Genomic DNA, 22,147 nt, shown 5'->3' with positions numbered 1-22,147 from the left:
ACTTTAAGAAATTATGTAATAATTTTATTTTTAAAGTCTAATTTTTGTAATACATTGGAAAATCCAATCTTCTTTTACTTTTAAAATTTGGGATAAAAAATTGTAGCTTTCCACTTAGAAAGGTTTAAGAGGTAACACAGTGTCCCAGGATATTTTTGGAGGTGTAGGAGCAAAAATATTGCTGCTGAAGAGCACAGCTCTGCAGCCTTCATCAAGGGGACCCAAGTGCTTGCCTTTGAACCTGGGCTCTGCCTCTCCTCAGACAGATTCTAGGAGGAGTGCAATGATTTTAAATTTAGCGGTATTCTTCCTGTGGAAGTGGTTTTCTCCTTGAACAGAGTATTTCTAGGGATTTCCCTGGCTTTGGGGCCAGCTCACAAGAGTGTGTGGGGCGAAGGAGTTGGTGAGGCTCCCAGTCTCCCATCACAGTGGTCAGCTCTACTCACTGTTTCCTGTTTTGACTTGTTTGTTTAAACTTTTAAATAAGATTTGGTTTAAACAAAATTTCCAAAAAGAGATGTTTCCCTTTTTAACCTGTTTGTTTGTTTAAACATTTTTTTAAGCAAAATTCCGTCAGTAAATTCTCTACCACACGAGACAAAACAGAAAGTGAGAGAGAGTGAGAGAACTTGTTTTAAACATTTTAAGGTTTTAGAGGACTGGTACAGTGCTTTTGATGAAGGCACAACACCTAAGAAAGGAAAATGCAAGTCAGTGTGCATCCCCTGATTTAATCTGACATACTTTTCTGTTTCTATGCATCAGCAAATACCAAGATTCACCTCTTACAGGTTATTTCAGAGCTGTGGGAGACCATAAAGGTCACTTCCAAGCCAACTTAGCATTTATCTGCTGTTCTGCAGTAGGTCTTTCAGACCTTGAATGCCTAAGATGGGGCAGCCACCACTCGCCACCACTGAGACTCAATGAGTGTAAATGATTTGCCCAAGCTTGCTCACCTGAATGTGCATAGGGTTAACACAGTAATTCTTATTCTTCCAGGGCTTATGAATTTTGAAAATCGGATGAAAACCATGGTCAGACTTCTTCAAAACAAATGCATACTTGCAGTAGTTTAGAGAATCTCAGATGGTTCATGACCTACTAAGTCTGTCCATGTTTAATGGGGCCCAAGTTCAAGACTCTGTGTTAACTGTAAGGCAACTGATAAGGATTTTGTGTGGAGGTATGGAGAATGGATGATGTTTAGAAATCTTCTCTGGTAACAATTTTCCTCTGAAATCTGCTTGGGGTGGGCAGGCCTTCTCACACCTGCTCCTACTCTGCATTATGGTCTTCAGGATGCTGCTCTGTCCTGTGTTACTAAGCAAGTTAAATACTAAAACAAGAGGAAATTCCTCTCTAGAAGCATCCACATGCTCTGCTAGTCTTTAATGTTCTCTGGAAGCCTGGTTCAACTGGAAGTTGCTGGAAAGGAGTCAGAGACTGGGTCATTATAATAACATCCTGTGCCTGTGTAAGCCTTCATTAAGCACCATGATTATCTTTAATTTTACTTTAATAAAGAACTAGGCCGGTGCAGTGGCTCATGCCTCTAATCCTAGCACTTTGGGAGGCCGAGGTGGGCAGATACTTGAGGTCAGGAGTTCGAGAACAGCCTAGCAACGTGGTAAAACCTCGTCTCTACTAAAAATACAAAAATTAGCCAGGCATAGTGGCGCATGTCTGTAGTCCCAGCTACTTGGGAGGCTGAGGCAGGAGAATCGCTTGAAGGCAGAGGTGGCAGTGAGCCAAGACACTCCAGCCTTGGCAACAGAGTGAGACTCTTTCTCAAAAAACAAAACAAACAAACAAAAAAACTAATAATGATTGCAGGGTGAAGAGAAAAGCAGAGAGAAAGTGGAAGAAGCAAATGCCTTGAACTAACTTTTCACAGAAGGAGGTCCCAGAGGCTAGTAGGTGTCCCATGGCTTGCCACATTCCAGGTGGCTTACAAAGTTGGCAAAAATAGTGCCACAGAAAGGAGATCCTGTTCTCTTTGTCTACATTGTAGACCACAGCTTTTAGAAAGGTGGAATCAAACAATGTCCCTCCCTTGACCCTTTGTCCTCCTGCCCACATCTGCCTGATTTCTCTCCTTCCTCTTACAACTAAACTTTCTTAACTTCCTTGCCTCCCTCTTACTCTTCCCCACTGCCCCACTATCCTACCAAAGTGTCCCTGCAAACTTCATTGCTGACATCCTCATTACCAAACCAAATGAAGACTTTCCACCCTTATCTTCCTTGACCTTTCTGTAGCAGTAAATACCACTACTTCCTTTTGCCTAAGATGCTTCCCTTAGCTCTTCTGTTGTTCTTCTGCTCTAACGTTTGAGAAAGTTTTCTGAGTCTTCTTCTGAATCTACCTCAATCCTCTGCCTTCCCTTGCAGAGGTAAGGGTTTCTCTAGGTTCCCACCTCCATGGCCCTATTCTCTTCTCATTCTTCTGCTTTACTGGGAAGTAAAGATGACCTCCTTATGGTCATCTGTTTCCAATGTCCTCTAATCAGCATCTCCGTTTCTGAATATTCTCTTGAGCAGGAGGTCCACAGTTTAAATGCACAACAAACATGTGAGCATACAGCTGAGGAAGCTATTGACAGAGGCTTCTCAAGGGCAAGGACTATTACTTACTTACTCAGGTCTGAATCCCCAGCCATGGTAGGGCACATACTCAATACTTAATAAACATTTTATGGATAAATATATGAATGAATAATGGCAGAGGAATGACTGAAAGTAAGATAAAAATATGCTAAATAGGAAAATGTTGGAAAAATACATAATAATTATAACTGAATGCATCACTTTTACAGTAGTTATAATAGCTAAGTGAACAAATAAAATGGTGAAAACAGACATAATTCCAGTCCTCATAGAATGCACATTCTATTGGTACAGAAGACAATGAAACAAATACTAATAACTACACAACAGTACTAAACAAGTAAACACGAAAAATATTAACAGAATATAGCCATAAGTGCTAGGTAGGAAATGAAACTTATAGGATAGAATGACTGTGTCACTATGTTGGTCAGGAACATCAGGGAAGACCTCTTTAATGAGATAATGTTTAAGTGGAGAGAAGAATGACCACAAGAAACCAGCCAATGAGAAGCAGGAAGAAGAGCATTAAAGGAAGAAGAAAAAGCTATTTCAAAGGCCTTAAGGTGGAAGCAAACCGCAGTGTGTTCAAAGAACATGAAGACATTAGTGTGGCCAGAACAGAATGAGCAATGGAGAGAAAAATATGAGATGGGGGCAGTGAGAGATCACATTGGGCTTTGGGATCCAAAACAAGGGGATGAGATTTTATTCTAAGTGCAATGATAAGCCAAGGGAGGCTGGGCATGGTGGCTCACACCTGTAATCCCAACACTTTGTGAGGCCAAGGCAGGCAGATCACTTGAGATCAGAAGTTCAAGACCAGCCTTGCCAATATGGCGAAACCCATCTCCCCTAAAAAATACAAAAATTAGCTGGGCATGGTGGCGCATGCCTGTAATCCCAGCTACTGAGAAGGCTGAGACAGGAGAATTGCTTGAACCCAGGAGACAGAGGTTGCAATGAGCTGAGATGGCACTACTGCACTCCAGCCTGCTGAAGATTGTGGGATCCTAGAGGGTAACTGAAAAGGCAGTTTGAGACCAGATCTTGTGGGTCACAAATACCAGTTGGCAGAAGGGATCTAATTGCAGGGTTCTGAACAGAGAAGTATCATGAACACACGCACTTAATGGTGGTATGACTTTTTTGTGGGGCTGGGGGACAGGGTCTTGCTCTGTCGCCCAGGCTGAAGTGCAGTGGCATGATCTGGGTTCACTGAAGCCTCCATCTCCCGGGCTCAAGTGATCTTCCCATCTCAGCCTCCTGAGTAACTGGGACTACAGGCGTGCACCACCACACCTGGCTAATTTTTTGTAGAGATAAGGTCTCACCATATTGCCCAGGCTGGACTGAAGCTCCTGGGCTCAAGCAATACTCTTAAGTTGGCCTCCAAAAATGCTGAGATTATAGGGGTGAGAGTGGTACGATACTTTTTTTTTTTTTAATGACTTAGAATCAGGGAGATTGCACTGCAAAAGAAGAGGATATTGCAATAGTCCCAGTGAGAGTTAAAGAGTGACTGGTTTGGTCTGGCATCAATGGGAATGCAAATGGGGGAGGTGAATACGAGAGTTGTTGAGGATGCAGAACTATACAACTTGTTGGTAGCAAAGCCCAGATGTTACAAGCTATTACAGCGAATACATTAGTTCCCTTATGTTTCTGGACAGTGGTGGTGGTAGTGGTGTGGCACAGATATTAGTAGCCCAGCTTAGGGGTGGAAAAAGAAATACAGTGAGAAAAGAGGTTGTCTCTAAGCCAAAGAGCAAATTATGAATATAGACAGGAAGGGACCTAGGACATCAACACTTAGAATCCAAGTATATATTTAATTTAGACTACTAATTGCCATTATTTTGAGTAAAATATTAGCATTAAAAATAAAGTACGATACTTAAAATTTTTTTTAAAAGTCTGTTGGATCAGAGATGAGTTATATCTCTACAAATAGTAAGGATTTGCTCTGTATTTGACTTCATAAAGTTCCTGATTTACTTTTTAATCAAAGAGATTAGACACCTTGAAGACAATATAATCAATGTCATTTATAAAACCACTGTGTGCCTACTCTCTAGGTTTAGGTCCAGGGTTTTTTCTAAGCACAGCTTTTTATGTAGTAAGTCATTTTGATTTTTGAGGATTTGATTAATAAGCTTCTACTTAAAGATCTCTGAAGATGCACATTCTAAGAGCTGGTGGCCAGCCCAGGAGAATCTGAACTATTTTAGCTGCATTTTGAAAAACAGGTAATGAAAAGAAGAGTAAGGACTGGAAGCCACATAAGGTGGTTAAAAGGTATAAATGGACGAAAATCCAGACCTGCTCCTTAGCCCACTAAAACTTTTGTTTTGTTTTGTTTTTGAGACGAGTCTTGCTCTGTCACCCAGGCTGGAGTTCAGTGGTGTGATCTCGGCTCACTGCCACCTCCACCTCCTGGGTTCAAGAAATTGTCCTGCCTCAGCCTCCCAAGTAGCTGGGATTACAGGCACATGCCAACATGCTCAGCCAGTTTTTGTATGTTTAGTAAATATGGTGTTTCACCATGTTGGCCAGGCTGCTCTTGAACTCCCGACTTCAAGTGATCCATGAGCCTTGGCCTCCCAAAGTGCTGAGATTACAGGCATGAGCCACTGAGCCCGGCCATAACCTGCTAAAACTTTGACAAACATCAGTGCAATTTGACTATAAGTTCCCAATCAAGAGCTACTCCTCTGAGATCTATCTGACTGAAAATACCCCACCAGAAAAACCTTATCCTCATTTTCTCAGGTCCTAAAAGTTAATTAAAGCCACTCTCTGAACTTGAAGCAAAATTTACACAGGCAGTTTGAGGTTTCTGAATCTTTGGGGCCAAATGTGCTCAGAGGAAAAGGAAGAGGTCTTGTCTTTGAAATACTGAAAACCATTCCAGGGCTGGGGCCTTAGCACTTCATTGTAGAGCTCAAGCCTAATTTCAGGGTACCAAGAGAGGGGCTTCTGAACATAAAGCCCAGGAGGCAATCGAGAAGGGTTCTTACCCTGGGACCCACATGGAGGTCTGGGAACCTCCTGTGGTTGTCTCTAAAGGTTGGTGTTTATGTGGATGCTTTCGCTTTCATCTGGGAAAGACAAGTTGTAACTTTCGTCAAAATCTCAAAGAACTCTATGATTCAGTAAGTTCATACCTTTGAAATAGAGGAGAGTAGAAGGAAGAGAGGAAGAACTGCTCATTTAAGTTAACCAATTCAGAAGTATGACATGCAAAAAGATAGGACGAAAGTAATTCATATCCTTATGTCATTGTGGTTCAAACTTAGGACAGACTCAAACTCCTTCCTCTTCTCTTTATCATACTCTTATTCCTGTTTTCCCCAACACAGAAACCCACATTATAAGTACTTGAAAACTGTGCTATAGTAAAGCAAAGAAGTAGGATGAATCAGGTGTATGCGGTACTTTTTTGTGGAGTCCCACAGAAAGGTGCTCAATAACAGAGACCTGCCTAGTTCCTCCATAGCCACAGACTGCAGGATTTCAGACCCTGGGACTATGTGGGATACTCTTGGAAAATTTGGGGAAAATTGGAAGTAGCCTAACCATGTGCATTTTATCTAGGTGCGTATAACATTGCTGAGTTCAAAATGCCTAGCTATCCTTGGATCTTCCCTGAATTAGAAGTAGCCTAACCACGTGCATCTTATCCACGAGCATATAACATTGCTGAGTTCAAAATGCCTAGCTATCCTTGGATCTTCCCTGAATCCTAAACCCCACTATTCCTAAGAATTTTCTTTTTATTGTAACAATAATGGCTAACATTTACTAATCACTTACTATGTGTCAGGCTCAGATGTGGATGCTTTTCAGCAAAATCTTATTTAATCCTCATGATGAAACTATAGAGTATTATTACTATATCCATTTTATAGAAGAAGAAACTGAGTCATTAACAAGATTGAGTCTTAGGGCAGAAAAGGAAACTATGTGGATATTCCACATCAGTCCCAGAAGATTCATAGGCTCACAGAAAGAAATGGGAGGGATGGGGATGAGAAACTGTTCAATTGTAAGCTTGTCCCAGGGCACCTACCCAGTCTTCCATTTATTCCATCATTTATCCCAGAGAGAAGTACAATCTTGGAAAATGGTGTGACAGGTTTACCACGATCTATTCTCAGAGAGCCCCTATAAATTCTAGTTGGAGGAACAGCAGCTGCGGAGCCAGAGGACAGGACCCAGATCCCAGCATCATGTAGCCTAACAGTGCAGCTCAGATAAAACACGGCCTCTGTAAACCACAATGGCTTTATTTGTAAAATAGAAATAGCAACCTCAACTCACAAGGATGTTAGGAGGGTCAAAGTGGACAGCAAGTTTAAAAGTACTCACAAAATCTAATAGGCAATTCAACATAAAACTCCTTGGCTATAGCTGTTCCTCACTTTCTGAACCTTTACCTGCCTGACTTAGCCCCAAACAACTCCAACTCACTTCAACCACTTCCCATGCAGAAAAAAATAAACTCACCATCTCCTCTGCAACTCTGCTGGTTTTCTGCCTTCTGCCCAACCCAGACTTCTTATAGTCTCACTGCCTTCCCTCAGTGTCAGGCTGTTTAGAAAAACAACTTCCTATTCACATTCCAGAAACTCACCACAGCCCTTCCCATGAAGTTAGAATGTTGATAATGCGAGAGTAATGTTGGCAGCTTAGAAATAGTGGTTGCCAAGAGGCAAGGGGTCACCCCCTTCCATGGAAGATGGTCTGGAGACAGGGGCAAGGTGAATCACTCCTGGATATCCCAGGCTGAGCAATGTGAGAACAGTACACACACAAAGGTTTCCTTGGATTATGATATAAGCCCCAATTTAAAGTCGTACATTTGGAAAACATGCTTTGAATTAATCACAATGTGATTTTCCAGTGCCCATTTTCCAGTTATTGTGACATGTCAGTGAATGTTTACTATTCCAGCAGCCTTCTGAGGAAAAGAAGCAGAAATAGTAGCACAAAAAAAATTAGAGAGAAATGGAAAAAGCCACTAACAGTTTTCTGGCACTTGGGAAAGTTTATTGGTAAGTTTCAAAATGACGTATTAAATAGACGTAGGTCATGTGAAAGGAATTCTGCTTCTTATATCAGAAATAAAAAGGTATACCAATAGATACCTTTTTATTTTCCTCTTCCCATGGGATGTGTAGGACCAAAAAGCTGTTGGCATAGTGGTTAAGATTTCAGCTGTGCTGTTAAGCTGCCCGAGACCCATCCTGGCTCCACCTCTGGCTATCTGCTGGGCAAACTACTTAAGCTCTCTATGCCTCTGTTTCCTCAACTGTAAAATAGAATAACAGAACTGCCTTACCGGGTTGTTGTAGGATGAAAAGAGTTAATATGTAGAGAGTGATTGAAATGACAGTTGGCCCACAATTGACACTCAACAAATGTTAGCGATTATTATTACTTTTCAGATTGATCTCAGACAGCAAAATCAAGTATCGAGTATTTAGTTTCAAGTCAGAAAGCCATAACTCCTATTTATACTCTTGGAATTCTATTGTGCAGTAGTAGGTATTATTCTTCATTCACTTACTGATGGTTACAGCTTGTAAATAGGCATCTCATGGATAAATTTAAAATGGAATGAAGTTGAAACATTAGAAGAAAGTCTAAAGGTAAAGATGAATTAGGGCATATGAGGCTGCATTTGCACGTTGGAATTTGGGACCAAGAAGAAAAAATTAATTATATAGTAGAAGTAGAAAAGATAGTGAAGGACATGCTGTTGAAGGAATGACTGTAGGGGAATAAGGGAAACTTAGAGAGAGGAAAAAATGAGGAACTTCTTGGCAGCATGATGCAGTTCAGAGTCCAGACCCTAGAGTCAGACTGCCTGGCTCCACCACCTACCAGCTGTATTGGGCGTTACTAATCTCCCTATGACTCAGTTTCCTCAGTGATGTGGTTTGGCTGTGTCCCCACCCAAATCTCATCTGGAATTGTAGCTCCCATAATTCCCACAGGTTGTGGGAGGGACCTGGTAGATCATTGAATCATGGGGGTGGTTTCCCCCATACTGTTCTCGTGGTAATGAATAAGTCTCACGAGATCTGATGGTTTTATAAGGGGAAACCCCTTTTGTTTGGTTCTCATTTCTCTCTCTTCCCTGCTGCCACGTAAGACATGTCTTTTGCTTTCTACCATGATTGTGAGGACTCCCCTGCCACGTAGAACTGTGAGTCCATTAAACCTTTTTTAAAAAAAATAAATTATCCAGTCTCGGGTATGTCTTTATCAGCATCATGAGAACAGACTAATACACTCAGCAATGTGAATAATAAGGAAAATAATCACCAAACACATAGACATGTAAGGACCATTAAATGAATTTAATGTGTTTGGAACAATACCTCTCATGCTGTAAGTGTAAGTTTAAATGTTGGCTATTATTCTATAAGACTTGCCTCCATGTCTTTCTGTTCTTACTTTCACTCACCAGCCCCTCTTTTTGGCATTGCCTCATGTTAGAAAAAATATATATAGTCTCAGATGGGGATGAGGAAGGGTCATATGTAGACTAGTAGGTTCTTTTTTTGAGACAGGGTCTCACTCTGTGGACCAGGCTGGAGTGCAGTGGCATGATTACTGCTTGCTGCAGCCTTCACCTCCTGGGCTCAAGCAATTCTCCCACCTCAGCCTCCTGAGTAGCTGGGACTACCGATGTGTGCCATCACTACTGGCTAATTAAAAAAAAAAAATCTGTAGAGATAAGGTCTCCCTATATTTCCCAGGCTGGTCTTGAATTCCTGAGTTCAAGTGATCCTTTCACCTCAGCCTCCCAAAATGTTGAGATTACAGGCCTGAGCCACCATGCCCAGCCTGGTAGGTTCTTATTGATAATAAGTTTGATATTAATAAGTTCAATTGATAATATGTTTTTAAGTTTGATATTGTTATATTTTAGTGAATATAAGGAAAGCATAAAAAGATTCCTATGCAGGTGACATTAGCAAGATGGTGGAGTAGGAGATGTCAGCCTTATGCCCCAACAAAAAAACAAACATAGACAGTTATATACAAACCAAAATAGCCCTCACAAGGGTGGGGAGTTGGGGCGTGGGGCTCAAGAGCCTGTTAAAGAATTTGGAACAACACAATGGAGAAAAGAAAGAATATCCATGTAGAAGAATCACTGGTGAAACTGGCATATATGAGACACCAGGAGATAGCTACAAATAAAGAAAGTTGTAGGCTATCTGTGTCAGTCATGTGGTAAGAGCCACTGAGGCCCCCAGTGTCCTGCTTCACCGAGGACACTGGCATCTTTTGTCCAAAAGCCACTCCCATAGCAGGATGCTAGAAAGGGAAACACAGTTGCACTACCCCTCACACCCCCTCACCAAGAAGCAGCTATTGTTGTACTGACCCAGGACTGGGGCCAGGGTTGCCACCTCTCACAGCTCTATGTGTGTTCCTAATCCCCAAAAGTTGTAGCTGCTCTACAGGTATTCACACTCTGGACTGTGGCTCTGTGGCTCCAGTGCACCTACTCATATCTCAGACACTGGAGTCACTGCTGTTGTGAACTAGATCTCACCCTGGGACCCTGAGCCAAGTTCTCTCTGTGAAAGCCTTTGCTCCAGACACCAGTTCAGCCACTGTAGAAAGCTAACCCATATTCTCAACTCCAGAGCTGCTGTAGTAATGTGCACACCTGTGCTCCAGACCCTGTCTCTGAGGCTGTACTACACACACCCACACTGCCAACATCAGAGCCACCACTATAGTGAGCTATTGAACACCCTGGGTCCCAGAGTCAAGGTTTCTCTGTGCCTGTCCATGCTGTAGTCACCAGCTCAGCCACCAAGGAGAGCTAGTCCACACCCTGGATCCTGGAGCCACTGTAGCTCTGCGTATACATGCAGTAAAGTCCCTGGCTCCTTAGCTGCTTTATAAGTACCTGCATTTTACACACCATTATCAATGTGATAGTAAGTGTGCCTGTGCCTTGGGCACTGGTGCCATTGCTACAATTGAATCTGGTGCTGTGGTCCCTCCATGCATGCCCATGCTTCAGGCCTTGGCTCTTGGCCACTCCATGGGCACTGTTCATCAAACACCAGTGTCACCACCACCATGAGCAGGCCTGCAAGTTAGACCTAGTTCCAAGAGGGATGTCCTCAGTCACGACTTCCCAGGTGGGGAAAAAAAGAGATATGGAGGACTTGTCACAATTGAAAACCTCAACAGCCTCATTGCCACTGTAGATACCCACAGTGTTGGCCTCTAAGGATCCCTGTAGTATTCACTAACACCAACCTCCGCTGACAGATCTGCATGAAACCACACAGCTTTGCCCCCACTGAAGTCAGAACTTTTGCATCCCACCAGACCAGCATCCTCACATTATCCCACATAAGAAGGTATTTCTCCACCAAAGTCAGCCCATACAGCCTGAAATTGGGGCAGATCCACCAGATGCTCAGACAGCAGTGTAAGACAGCAAAAAACATGAAAACCCAAATTAAAATATCACCACCTAAGAAACACAATAATTTCCCGGTAGCTGACCCAAAAGAAATGGAGTACTACAAATGGCCTGACAATGGATTCAAGATAATTGTTTTTAAAGAAGCTCAGTTACTTTGAAGCAAACATAGAGAAACAATTTGGTGAAATCAGAGAAATAATAAATGGACAACATAAGAAATGTAACAGAAAGATTGAAATCATAAAAAAAACGGAGCTGAAAAATACAATGAATGAAGTGAGAAATGCAGTAGAAATCACCAATAGCAGACTTGATCATGCAGAAGAAAGAATCTGTGAACTGAAGACAGGTTTTTGAAAATATACAGTGAGAGGAGAAAAAAGAATGAAAAGAAATGATGAAAGCCTACAGGATTTATGGGACAGCATCAAGAGAGCTAACATTCAGCCAGGCTCAGTGGCTCACGCCTATAATCCCAGCGCTTTGGGAGGCCAAGGTGGGTGGATCACCTGAGGTCAAGAGTCGAGACCAACCTGACCAACATGGTGAAACCCCGTCTCTACTAAAAATACAAAAAAATTAGCCAGGGATTGTGGCACATGCCTGTAATCCCAGCTACTGGGGAGACTGAGGCAGCAGAATCTCTTGAACCTAGAAGGCAAAGGTTGCAGTGAGCTGAGATCATGCCACTGCACTCCAGCCTGGGTGACAGAGTGAGACTGCATCTCAAAAAATAAAAACAAAATTTAAATTAAAAATTAAAAAAAGAGAGCTAACATTCACATTCAGTAGTTTAAGAAGGAGAAAATAGAGGAAAAGGGGGTCAGAAAGCATATTTAAAGATTGCTAGCTGAAAATTTCCCAAATCTGAAATAAAATATTAATATTCAGGTACAGGAAGCTTGAAAATCTCCAGTCAGGTTCAATCCAAAAAAGACCACACCAAGACATAATAATCAAACTATTAAAAATCAAAGACAAAGGCAGGATCCTAAAATCAGCAAGAGAAAAGAAGCATATCATAGACAAGAATTGCAATAAGGCTATCACAAGATTTCTCAGCAGAATCCTTCTAGGCCCAGAGAGAGTGAGATGATATATTCAAAGTGTTGAAAGAGAAAAAAACTGCCAACCAAGAGTCCCATCCTTCAGAAATAAATAAGAGATAAAGACTTTCCCAAACAAATAAAAGCTGAGGTAGTTCATCAACACGAGACCTGCCTTACAAGAAATGTTAAAGGGAATTCTTCAAGCTGAAAGAACGGGATGTTAATTAGTAATATGAAAATCTATGAAAGTATAAAAGTCACAGGTAAAAATAAAAATATAGTCAAATTCAGAATTTTCCAATATTATAATTGTGCTGTATAAATCACTTACATCTTTAGAATGAAGGTTAAAAGGCAAAACTATTAAAAATAATTATAACCACAATAAGTTAACAGATACACAACATAAAAGATGTAAATTATAACATAAAAAACATAAAATCTGAAAAATATTAAAAACCTATAAAATGTGGAGGGAGAGTAAAAGTGTGGAGTTTTCTTTCCTTCAAGTTAAATTTTATCAGCTTAAAATAGCCTGTTATAACTATTATATGTTTTATCTAAGTCTCACAGTAACTACAAAGCAACAACATCACATTAAAAGGATTATTCACCATGATCATGTGTAATTTACCCCTGGGATGCAAGGATGGTTCAACATAAGAAAATCTATAAATGTGATACACATATTAGCAGAATGAAGGACAAAAGCCATATGATCATCTCAATATATGCAGAAAAAGCATTTGACAAATTTTACCGTAATTTTATGATAACAATTGGTATAGAAGAAATAGTGCCCTCAGACAATAGGAAGGAATATTACCCTCAGGTGTGGAAAGAATGTAACCTCAACAAAATAAAGGCCATATACATAAGCCCACAGCTAACATTATAGTCAATAGTGAAAGGTTGAAAGCTTTTCCTGTAAGATCAGGAGCAAGGGAGCAAGGCAAGGATACTCACTTTTGCCACTTCTATGCAGCATAGTACTGGAAATCCAAGCCAGAGTAATTGGGCAAGAGAAAGAAATAAAAGACATCCAAATTACAAGAAGTTGTCTGTAATTTCAGACAACATGATCTTATATATAGAAAACCCTAAAACATGATCTTATATGTAGAAAACCCTAAAGACTTCATTAAAAAAACTTTTAGAACTAATAAATGAATTTAGTATAGTTACAGGATACAAAATCAACATGCAAAAATCAGCAGCGTTTCTATACACTAACAACAAACTATCTGAAAAAGAAATTAAGAAAACAATCTCATTATACCAGCTACAAAAAAACACACTTAGGAATAAATTTAACCAAAAAGGTAAAATGTCTATATACTAAAAACCATAAAACAAATTGAAGAAGACAAAGGAATGGAAAGATATCCCATATTTATGAATTTGAAAAATTAATGTTGTTAAAATGTCTATACTACCCAAAGCAGTCTGCAGATTCAATGTAATTCCTATCAAAATTTCAATGGCATTTTTCAGAGAAATAAAAAATAACAATCTTGAAATTCATATAGACCCACAAAAAAATCCTGAATAGCCAAAGCAATCTTAAGCTAAAAGAACAAAGCTAGAAGCAGCACACTGCCTGATTTCAAGATATACTACAAAGCTATAGTAATTCAAACAGCATACTGGCATAAAAATAGATATTTAGACCAATGAAACAGTAGAAAGCCAAGGAATAGATTCATGCATTTACAGTCAATTGATTTTTTATATAAAGATGCCAAGAACATTCAATGGTGAAAGGAGGGTCTCTTTAATAAACGATATTGAGAAAACTGGATATCTATATAAGGAAGCTTGAAATTGGATTCTTGTCTCACATACATAAATCAAAGGAAAATGGATTAAAGACTTAAATATAAGTCCTGAAACTATAAAACGATTAGAAGAAAACATACATAAAAAGCTCCATGACATTAGTCTTGGCAACGACTTTGCATATGACCACAAAAGCACAGGTAACAAAAGCAAAAATAAACAAATGGGATAACTTCAAGCTAAAAAGCTTTTTCCAAAGCAAAGGAAACAATTGACAGAGTGAAGAGACAACCTATGGAGCTGAAGAAAATATTTACAAACCATGTATCTGATAGAAGATTAATATGCAAAATATGTAAGAAACTCAATTGCAAAATACACACACACACACACACACACACACACACACACACATAACTCAATTTAAAAATGGGCAAAGAACCTGAATAGACATTTCTCCAAATAAGACATATAAATGGCCAACAGGTATATTTAAAATATTCGACTAATCATCAGGGAAATGCAAATTACAATCACAATGAGATATTACCTCATACCTGTTAGAATGACTATTATAAAAAAGATGAAAGGCTGGGTGCAGTGGCTCACGCCTGTAATCCCAACACTTTGGGAGGTCAAGGCTGGCAGATCACGAGGTCAGGAGATCAAGACCATCCTGGCTAACACAGTGAAACCCCGTCTCTATTAAAAATACAAAAAAATTAGTCACGCGTGGCGGAGGGCGCCTGTAGTCCCAGCTACTCAGGAGGCTAAGGCAGGAGAATGGCATGAACCTAGGAGGTGGAGCTTGCAGCTTGCAGTGAGTCAAAATTGTGCCACTGTACTCCAGCCTGGGTGACAGAGTGAGACTCTGTCTCAAAAAAAAAAAAAAAAAAGATGAAAGATAACAAGTGTTGGTAAGGATGCAAAGAAAAGGGACCACTGCACACTGTTGGTGGGAATGCGAATTGGTAGAGCCATTATGGAAAATGGTATGGAGTTTCCTCCATGTGACACAATCCCACCACTGGGTATGTAGCCAAAAAAAATGAAATCAGTAGGTCAAAGAAATGCTAAACTCCCATGTTTTTTGCAGCATTATTCACAATAGCCAAAATATGAAATGAACCTAGGTGTCTGTCAATGGACAAATGGCTTTCAAAAAACAGTGGTATATACACACAATGAAATACTACTCAGTCTTTAAAAAGAAGGAAATCCTTGGCTCAGCACGGTGGCTCATGCCTGTAATCCCAGCACTTTGGGAGGCCGAGGCAGGTGGATCATCTGAGGTCAGGAGTTTGAGACCAGCCTGACCAACATGGAGAAAACCCGTCTCTACTAAAAATACAAAATTAGCCAGGCGTGGTGGCACATGCCTGTAATCCCAGCTACTCAGGAAGGCTGAGGCAGGAGAATCACTTGAACTTGGGAGGTGCAGGTTGCGGTGAGCCAAGATTGCGCCATTGTACTCCAGCCTGTGCAACAAGAGTGAAACTCTGTCTCAAAAAAAAAAAGAAGAAGGAAGGAAATCCTGTCATTTGCAACAACATGGATGAACCTGGAGGACATTGTGTTAAATAAAATAAACCAGGCATAGAAAGACAAATATGTGATCTCACTTATATTTGGAATCTAAAAACACTGAACTCATAGAAGCAGAAAGTAGAAAGGTAGTTACCAAGGACTGGAGGTGAGGTGTGGGAATTCGGAAGATGTTGGTCAAAGGATACAGAATCTCAGTTAGGAAGAGTAAGTTCAAGAGATCTATTGTACCACATGGTCACTACAGTTTATAACAATGTATTATATACAGATGATTCCTGACATAAAATGTTTCAACTTAGGATTTTTGACTATATGATGGTGCAAGAGCCATATTTATTCAGTATAGATTTATGATGGGGTTATGCTTGGATAAACCCATTGTAAATTGGAAATATCATAAGTTGAAAATGCACTTTCAACTTTCAATATTTTCAGCTTATGATGGGTTTATCAGGATGTAACACCATTGTAACTTGAGGGGCATCTGTACTTGAAAATTGCAAAAAGAGTAGATTGTAAATGTTCTCATCACACAAAAAAATAATAATGTGAGGTCACTGATATGTTAATTAGCTTAATTTAGCCATTTCACAAAAGTATAGATATATCAAAACATTATGTTGTACACTATAAATATATATAATTTTTATTTATCAATTACAGTTAAATTCATACATACATACATATACACATACCCACCAAAAATAAAGAAAAAAGAAAATGAAAAAGAAGAATCTCTAGGAATAGGAATGAGAACAAAAAACTATTTGAATTTGTTTAAAAGCTATTCAGGCTCAATACCATTTTCTCATATGGATATAATCTGTGTAGAAAATTTGGGTTGTCACTAAAAATGGGATATAATTCCAATGTAATTTAATTAGTAGTGTTATATATCTGGTTTGTATTTTTTTTTTTATCTCTTCAGATTATACCATACATTCCCAGAGGGCAGGGATCCTTTCCTATATTAATCTTCCATCTCCTGAAGTATCTAGCAGTGGGCAGGGAGACACTCAGCAAATACTTGTTGATTCATTGGTTAGATTGAGGACCCCAAGCAGACACAATTAAAGTGCTCCCTCCCATGTTCCTCTCTGAATTCTATTTATCTCATTACACTGGTGCATTCAAATATGCAAGAAATAGCTAAGTCCCTTTGAGACTCCTAAGAGTGTGCTAGCATAGGGATTCAGTCATGAGTATATCTCATGAAGCCCATGGTTTTGTTGGGGGTGGGGGAGCAGATATTAAATAAAAATCACACAAATAAATTCAGGAAGAAAACAATGTGGTAAAATCAAAGGGCATGATAGGAATTGGAAAACTCCTTTAAGAGAACAGACACTTCTCAAAAGAAGACATTTACGCAGCCAACAGACACATGAAAAAAAATGCTCGTCATCACTGGCCATCAGATAAATGCAAATCAAAACCACAATGAGATACCATCTCACACCAGTTAGAATGACGATCATTAAAAAGTCAGGAAACAACAGGTGCTGGAGAGGATGTGGAGAAATAGGAACACTTTTACACTGTTGGTGGGACTGTAAACTAGTTCAACCATTGTGGAAGACAGTGTGGCGATTCCTCAGGGATCTAGAACTAGAAATACCATTTGACCCAGCCATCCCATTACTGGGTATATATCCAAAGGATTATAAATCATGCTGCTATAAAGACACATGCACATGTATGTTTATTGCAGCACTACTCACAATAGCAAAGACTTGGAACCAACCCAAATGTCCAACAATGACAGGCTGGATTAAGAAAATGTGGCACATATACACCATGGAATACTATGCAGCCATAAAAAATGATGAGTTCATGTCCTTTGTAGGGACGTGGATGAAGCTGGAAACCATCATTCTCAGCAAACTATCGCAAGGACAAAAAAAGAAACACTGCATGTTCTCACTCATAAGTGGGAATTGAACAATGAGAACACTTGGACACAGGAAGGGGAACATCACACACCGGGGCCTGTTGTGGAGTGGGGGACGGGGGAGGGATAGCATGAGGAGATATACCTAATGTAAATGATGATTTAATGGGTGCAGCACACCAACATGGCACAAGTATACATATGTAACAAACCTGCATGTTGTGCACACGTACCCTAGAACTTAAAGTATAATAAAAAAAAAAAAAAAAATATATATATATATATATATATAAAGAGAATGACTTTGGAGCTGAGGTCCAGGTTGGGAGAACTTTCTAGACCAGTCAAGGTTTGGAGCAAGCAGACTGGGAGCCTAGAGACAGCCGTGGTGGCCTTGGGGCAGGAACAGAGGCTGGAGAGGTAGGGAGGGCCTTGACTATGCCAGGTCTATGTTAAAATTGAGTTTTCACGTGTGCCATCTGTCACTGGATCAAATCGGAGACAGTTATTTCCTCAGGAAAATTTCACCTGCAAGGCTGTTTCCTCCACTCAGAAGACTAGGGAACTTTGTAAATAATAGGCTATAGGAAGACAAGTTACAATTAAAAAAAAAAAGAATTTACAGCTTTTTTTCTTTAATGTTAACATATGTTCATTGTGAAAAAATACATTGAAAGTTCAGAAAAGCACAAAGAAAGAGAAAAATTGCTCATAATACTGTCACCAATGAATCTGAATCACATTATACGTTGTTTTAAAATATGCTTTTTAATATTCAGTGATATATCATAAACCTTTTTGATGTTTTAAAATATATTTCTGTTCTAGTTACAACTAAAAACCTTCCAAATATATAAGTAGATATAAGTATAACTATACACATGGAGATATAGATATACATATAGATAGAGATACAACATAATGATGAGGAATGAAGATAAATTCAACCTCCCCACAGCTTAATGTCCTTAACAAAACTTCCCAGGGAGATGGAACACTTCTGGCCCATTTGCCTGAAGTGTCTGTCCCTTTCCTAATGTTCTCTCCCCTTGTCATGGAAAAAGATGCCAATTTTCCCCATACAACTTTAGAAAGGTATCTTACACAAGTTTCATGAACTCGTGACTCTGCTTGCTGAAATGCCATTTGAATTGGCCTGTGGTATTATGCTCCAGCATTTCTTTTCTTTATCTTTGCTCTCCAGTTTTTGAAAGGGAAGGAAAGGCAAGGAAATAAGTCAACTTAACAAAAGTCCCAAATAGTAAACATGAACTTTGAAAAAACTGTCTTCCTATATAACCTTAAAAAGAAATAGGATTCTCAGGAAACACTATACATTTCCATATTTATACCCACTTAGCCCCACTTCATGGTTCATTTTTTCATTCTATATATTTTTGTGAGGGCCTGCTCTGTGCTATTATCTAAGCTATGCTCTGATCACACAAAGATGAATAAGACAAAGTCCCTGTCCTGAAGGAGCTTGAACACCTGTGGAGAAGTGAGCATATAAACAGATAATTATAGACAATGTCAAGGAGTCAATAAACACAGTCCTGTAAGAGACCTACAAGAGGCCATCTGACAGTCTGATAGTGGGGGTGGAGAGATGGTCAGAAAGGGTGTGGAGGAGAAACCCTTGAGCTGAGTGAAATAAGTTGGATTCTTTGGTGCAAACTCAATGGTTAGACTTGCACACAAGGAAAATGCTCTAAAATCAACAGACAAATTAGGAAGTGGTTTTTCTCCTTAAAAAAAGTTCTATCCTTCCCAAAGCATACTGTGTCTGCACCCTCTGATCACCAAAAGGCTGTGATAACCACAGAAGGGTTATCACCCATGCTAGAATACTAGAAACATAGTCACATGGGTGATCTATTTATAAATGAACACCATGATAGATTATTTAAAAGTCACTGAGGAAAGGAAGCAGAGATATTGTTATATTTATGAGCTGACATTATTCTTGGGCCAGACCCTGGCTACGCATTTAAAAAGCTATATCTCATTTAATACTCACCACAACATCATGAGGTAGGTTCCATCTGCACAACTCGTCTGTCTACTTAGTATTTTCCTGTCCATTTTATTTAAAAGGAAATTGAAGATTAGAGGGTTAACTGTTTTGCTCAAGATGGCACAGATGATAAGTGAAAGAAACGGGATTCAAATATAAGTGTACCCCAAATAATACTTTATTAAAATATGGGATTTTTCATTAAACTAATTTAAAAGTGCTCATTTTTGTTAAGAGAAGAGGCCCTTCAGACCCCCTTCCCTTAGTTTTCTGGTGAGCTCTATGCTAGAAATCTCTGGTAATTAAAGATGAATTAAAAGTAAGACTATATCAAGCTACTTCTTGTATCTGTGTCAGGACACAGAAATCACATCTCAGGGCAAGATCTTCTGTTACTAAGTCTGCTTGAGTCAAAATCACCTTGTTTACACAGGGAAGCTTTGGTCAGTTTTCTGGGCAATCTTTTTTTGTTTTTTTGTTTGTTTGTTTTTGACACAAAGTCTCACTCTGTCACCCAGGCTGGTGTGCAATGGCTCAATCTCGGCTCACGGCAACCTTCGCCTCCTGGGTTCAAGCAATTCTTGTGCCTCAGCCTCCCGAGTAGCTGGGACTACAGGTGGGGAAAGTATTTTTGATCTGGAAATGTGGGACAAACATGAACATGCTTCAATTCATAAGAAAAAAAGCCTAGGTTGAATGGGATGTAGAACTGGCTAATTCCTGAGTCCCCACCCAATCATTGAGTTAAAAATTATGTGGTTCAGAGTTTCCTGAAACCTTCCTGATTAACTTGTCCTACTGTTTCCCATGATCAAAGGTAATAAAAGATTAAATAGCTAATAATATTCATTTTGTTTAATGCATTCAGGGGAATGTTACCTCCAATGATGATTATACCAGGTCTCTGCAATCATTCGTACTTTAGAGATACATCTCTGAAATTACAAATAGATATCAAATTTATAAAAACACACATTAAAATTTTTCATTGAAACATTTATTAAAAATTAAAAATGCTAATTAAGCATTTAGAGGCACATCCCATGGTTCATGAAAGTGTTTCTCCAGTTTAATTTTCTGCTTAAAAATCAACTCATAATAGATAAAAGACCTAAACATAAGACCCAAAACCATAGCTCCTAGAAGAAAACACAGGAGGAAAGCTCATTAAAGTTGGTCTTGGCAATGATTTTTTGGATATGACCCCAAAAGTTGAGGCACAAAAGCAAAAATGAATAAATGGAATAATATCCAACTAAAAAGTTTCTGGACAGCAAAGGAAGAAATCAACAAAATGGAAAAATAGCTTATAGATTGGGAGAAAATATTTGAAAACCATATATCTGATAAGGAGTTAATATTCAAAATACAACTCAATAGCAGAAAAGGAAATAACCTAATTTAAAAATGGGCAAAGGACTGAATAGAGATTTCTCCAAAGAAGACATAAAAATGGGGCCAAGGGCAATGGCTCATACCTATAATCCCAACACTTTGGGAGGCCGAGGTGGGCGGATCACTTAAGGCCAGGAGTTGGAGAATAACCCAGCCAACATGGCAAAACCTTGTATTTACTGAAAATACAAAAATTAGCCAGGTGTGGTGGTGCACTCCTGTAGTCCCAGCTACTGGGGAGGCTGAGGCATGAAAATCACTTTAACTGGGAGGCAGAGTTTGCAGTGAGCCAAGATCACGCCACTGCACTCCAGCCTAGGTGACAGAATGAGATCTGTCTCAAAAAAAAAAAAAAGCCAACAGGCCAACAGGTATATGAAAAGGTGTTCAACATCACTAATCATCAGGGGAATGCAAATCAAAATCACTATAAGATATCACAGACAGCTATTATCAAAAAGACAAGAGCCAACAAGTGTTATGAAGTGTGTGGAACAAAAGCCAATCCTTGTAGAGAAACTTTTGTTTAAGGATTAAGCAATTAATGAAATAAGACCTCTCAAACCAGCATCCATCAATGTAACAGCAACATCAACAACCATTTATTGTGTCTTTTCCATAGGCCATTGTTCTAGGGCTTCGGACCTCACAAAAATAGGAGACTCAGTTTGCTGAGTCTGTATTAAAAACTGCCTCTAGGAGATTTTAATCTAGTTGGAGATACAGGCCAAACACGAAGAAAGGAGACATAACTCTATGAGACAATGCATGCCCACACAGGTGAGAGCCACCAGAGTTTAAAGAAAGAGTGAAATAAACAAGCACAGAGAATAAAGGACACAAGGTGCATCTCGTGCTTTCTTCTCCAATCCCACAAGTCTAGGTGAGGTCAGCCTCCCACTGCCTCCCATAAAGCTGTGGATTTTCCTAGGCAGCCAATTATACTATTTCTTCCTCCCTTCCTCTCCCTCCCTCCCTCCCTCCCTCCCTTCCTTCCTTCCTTCCTTCCTCCCTCCCTCCCTCCCTCCCTCCCTTCCTCTTTTATTTTTTGGCAGAGTCTCACTCTGTTACCCAGGCTGGGGTACAGTACTGCAATAATAGCTCACTGCAGCCTTGACCTCCCAGGCTCTAGTGATCCTCCCATCTCAGCCTCCCGAGTAGCTGGGACTATAGGCATGTGCCCCCACACCTGGCTAATTTTTGTATTTTTTTGTAATGACGAGGTCTCATTATGTTGCCCAGGCTGGTCTTGAAGTCCTGGGCTCAAGCGATTCACACACCTTGGCCTCCCAAAGTGCTGGGATTACAGGCGTGAGCCACTGCACCCAGCCTCAATTCTATTATTTCTCAAAATGCTAATATTTGTTAGGTTTTAGGAATTGAACAATT

At 39.7% G+C, this 22,147-nt stretch overlaps 1 protein-coding gene across 1 annotated transcript in view; it reads right to left on the bottom strand.

The window, feature by feature from the left end:
- The window catches only part of SELP (selectin P), a 40,396-nt gene extending 33,225 nt beyond the window's left edge, over window positions 1–7,171 (bottom strand). The window contains exon 1 of the mRNA XM_032161042.2: window positions 7,119–7,171. Coding sequence (XP_032016933.1) covers window positions 7,119–7,121 — 3 coding nt within the window. The 5' untranslated portion in view covers window positions 7,122–7,171. The remainder of the gene's footprint in view (window positions 1–7,118) is intronic.
- Between the last annotated feature and the right edge of the window lie 14,976 nt (window positions 7,172–22,147).

The sequence above is a fragment of the Hylobates moloch genome, unplaced genomic scaffold (genome assembly GCF_009828535.3).
Source record: "Hylobates moloch isolate HMO894 unplaced genomic scaffold, HMol_V3 SCAFFOLD_8, whole genome shotgun sequence".
In the NCBI taxonomy this organism is placed as follows: Eukaryota; Metazoa; Chordata; class Mammalia; order Primates; family Hylobatidae; genus Hylobates; species Hylobates moloch.
Note: the sequence above shows the minus strand (reverse complement) of the source record. Positions and strands in the feature narration are given on the sequence as shown.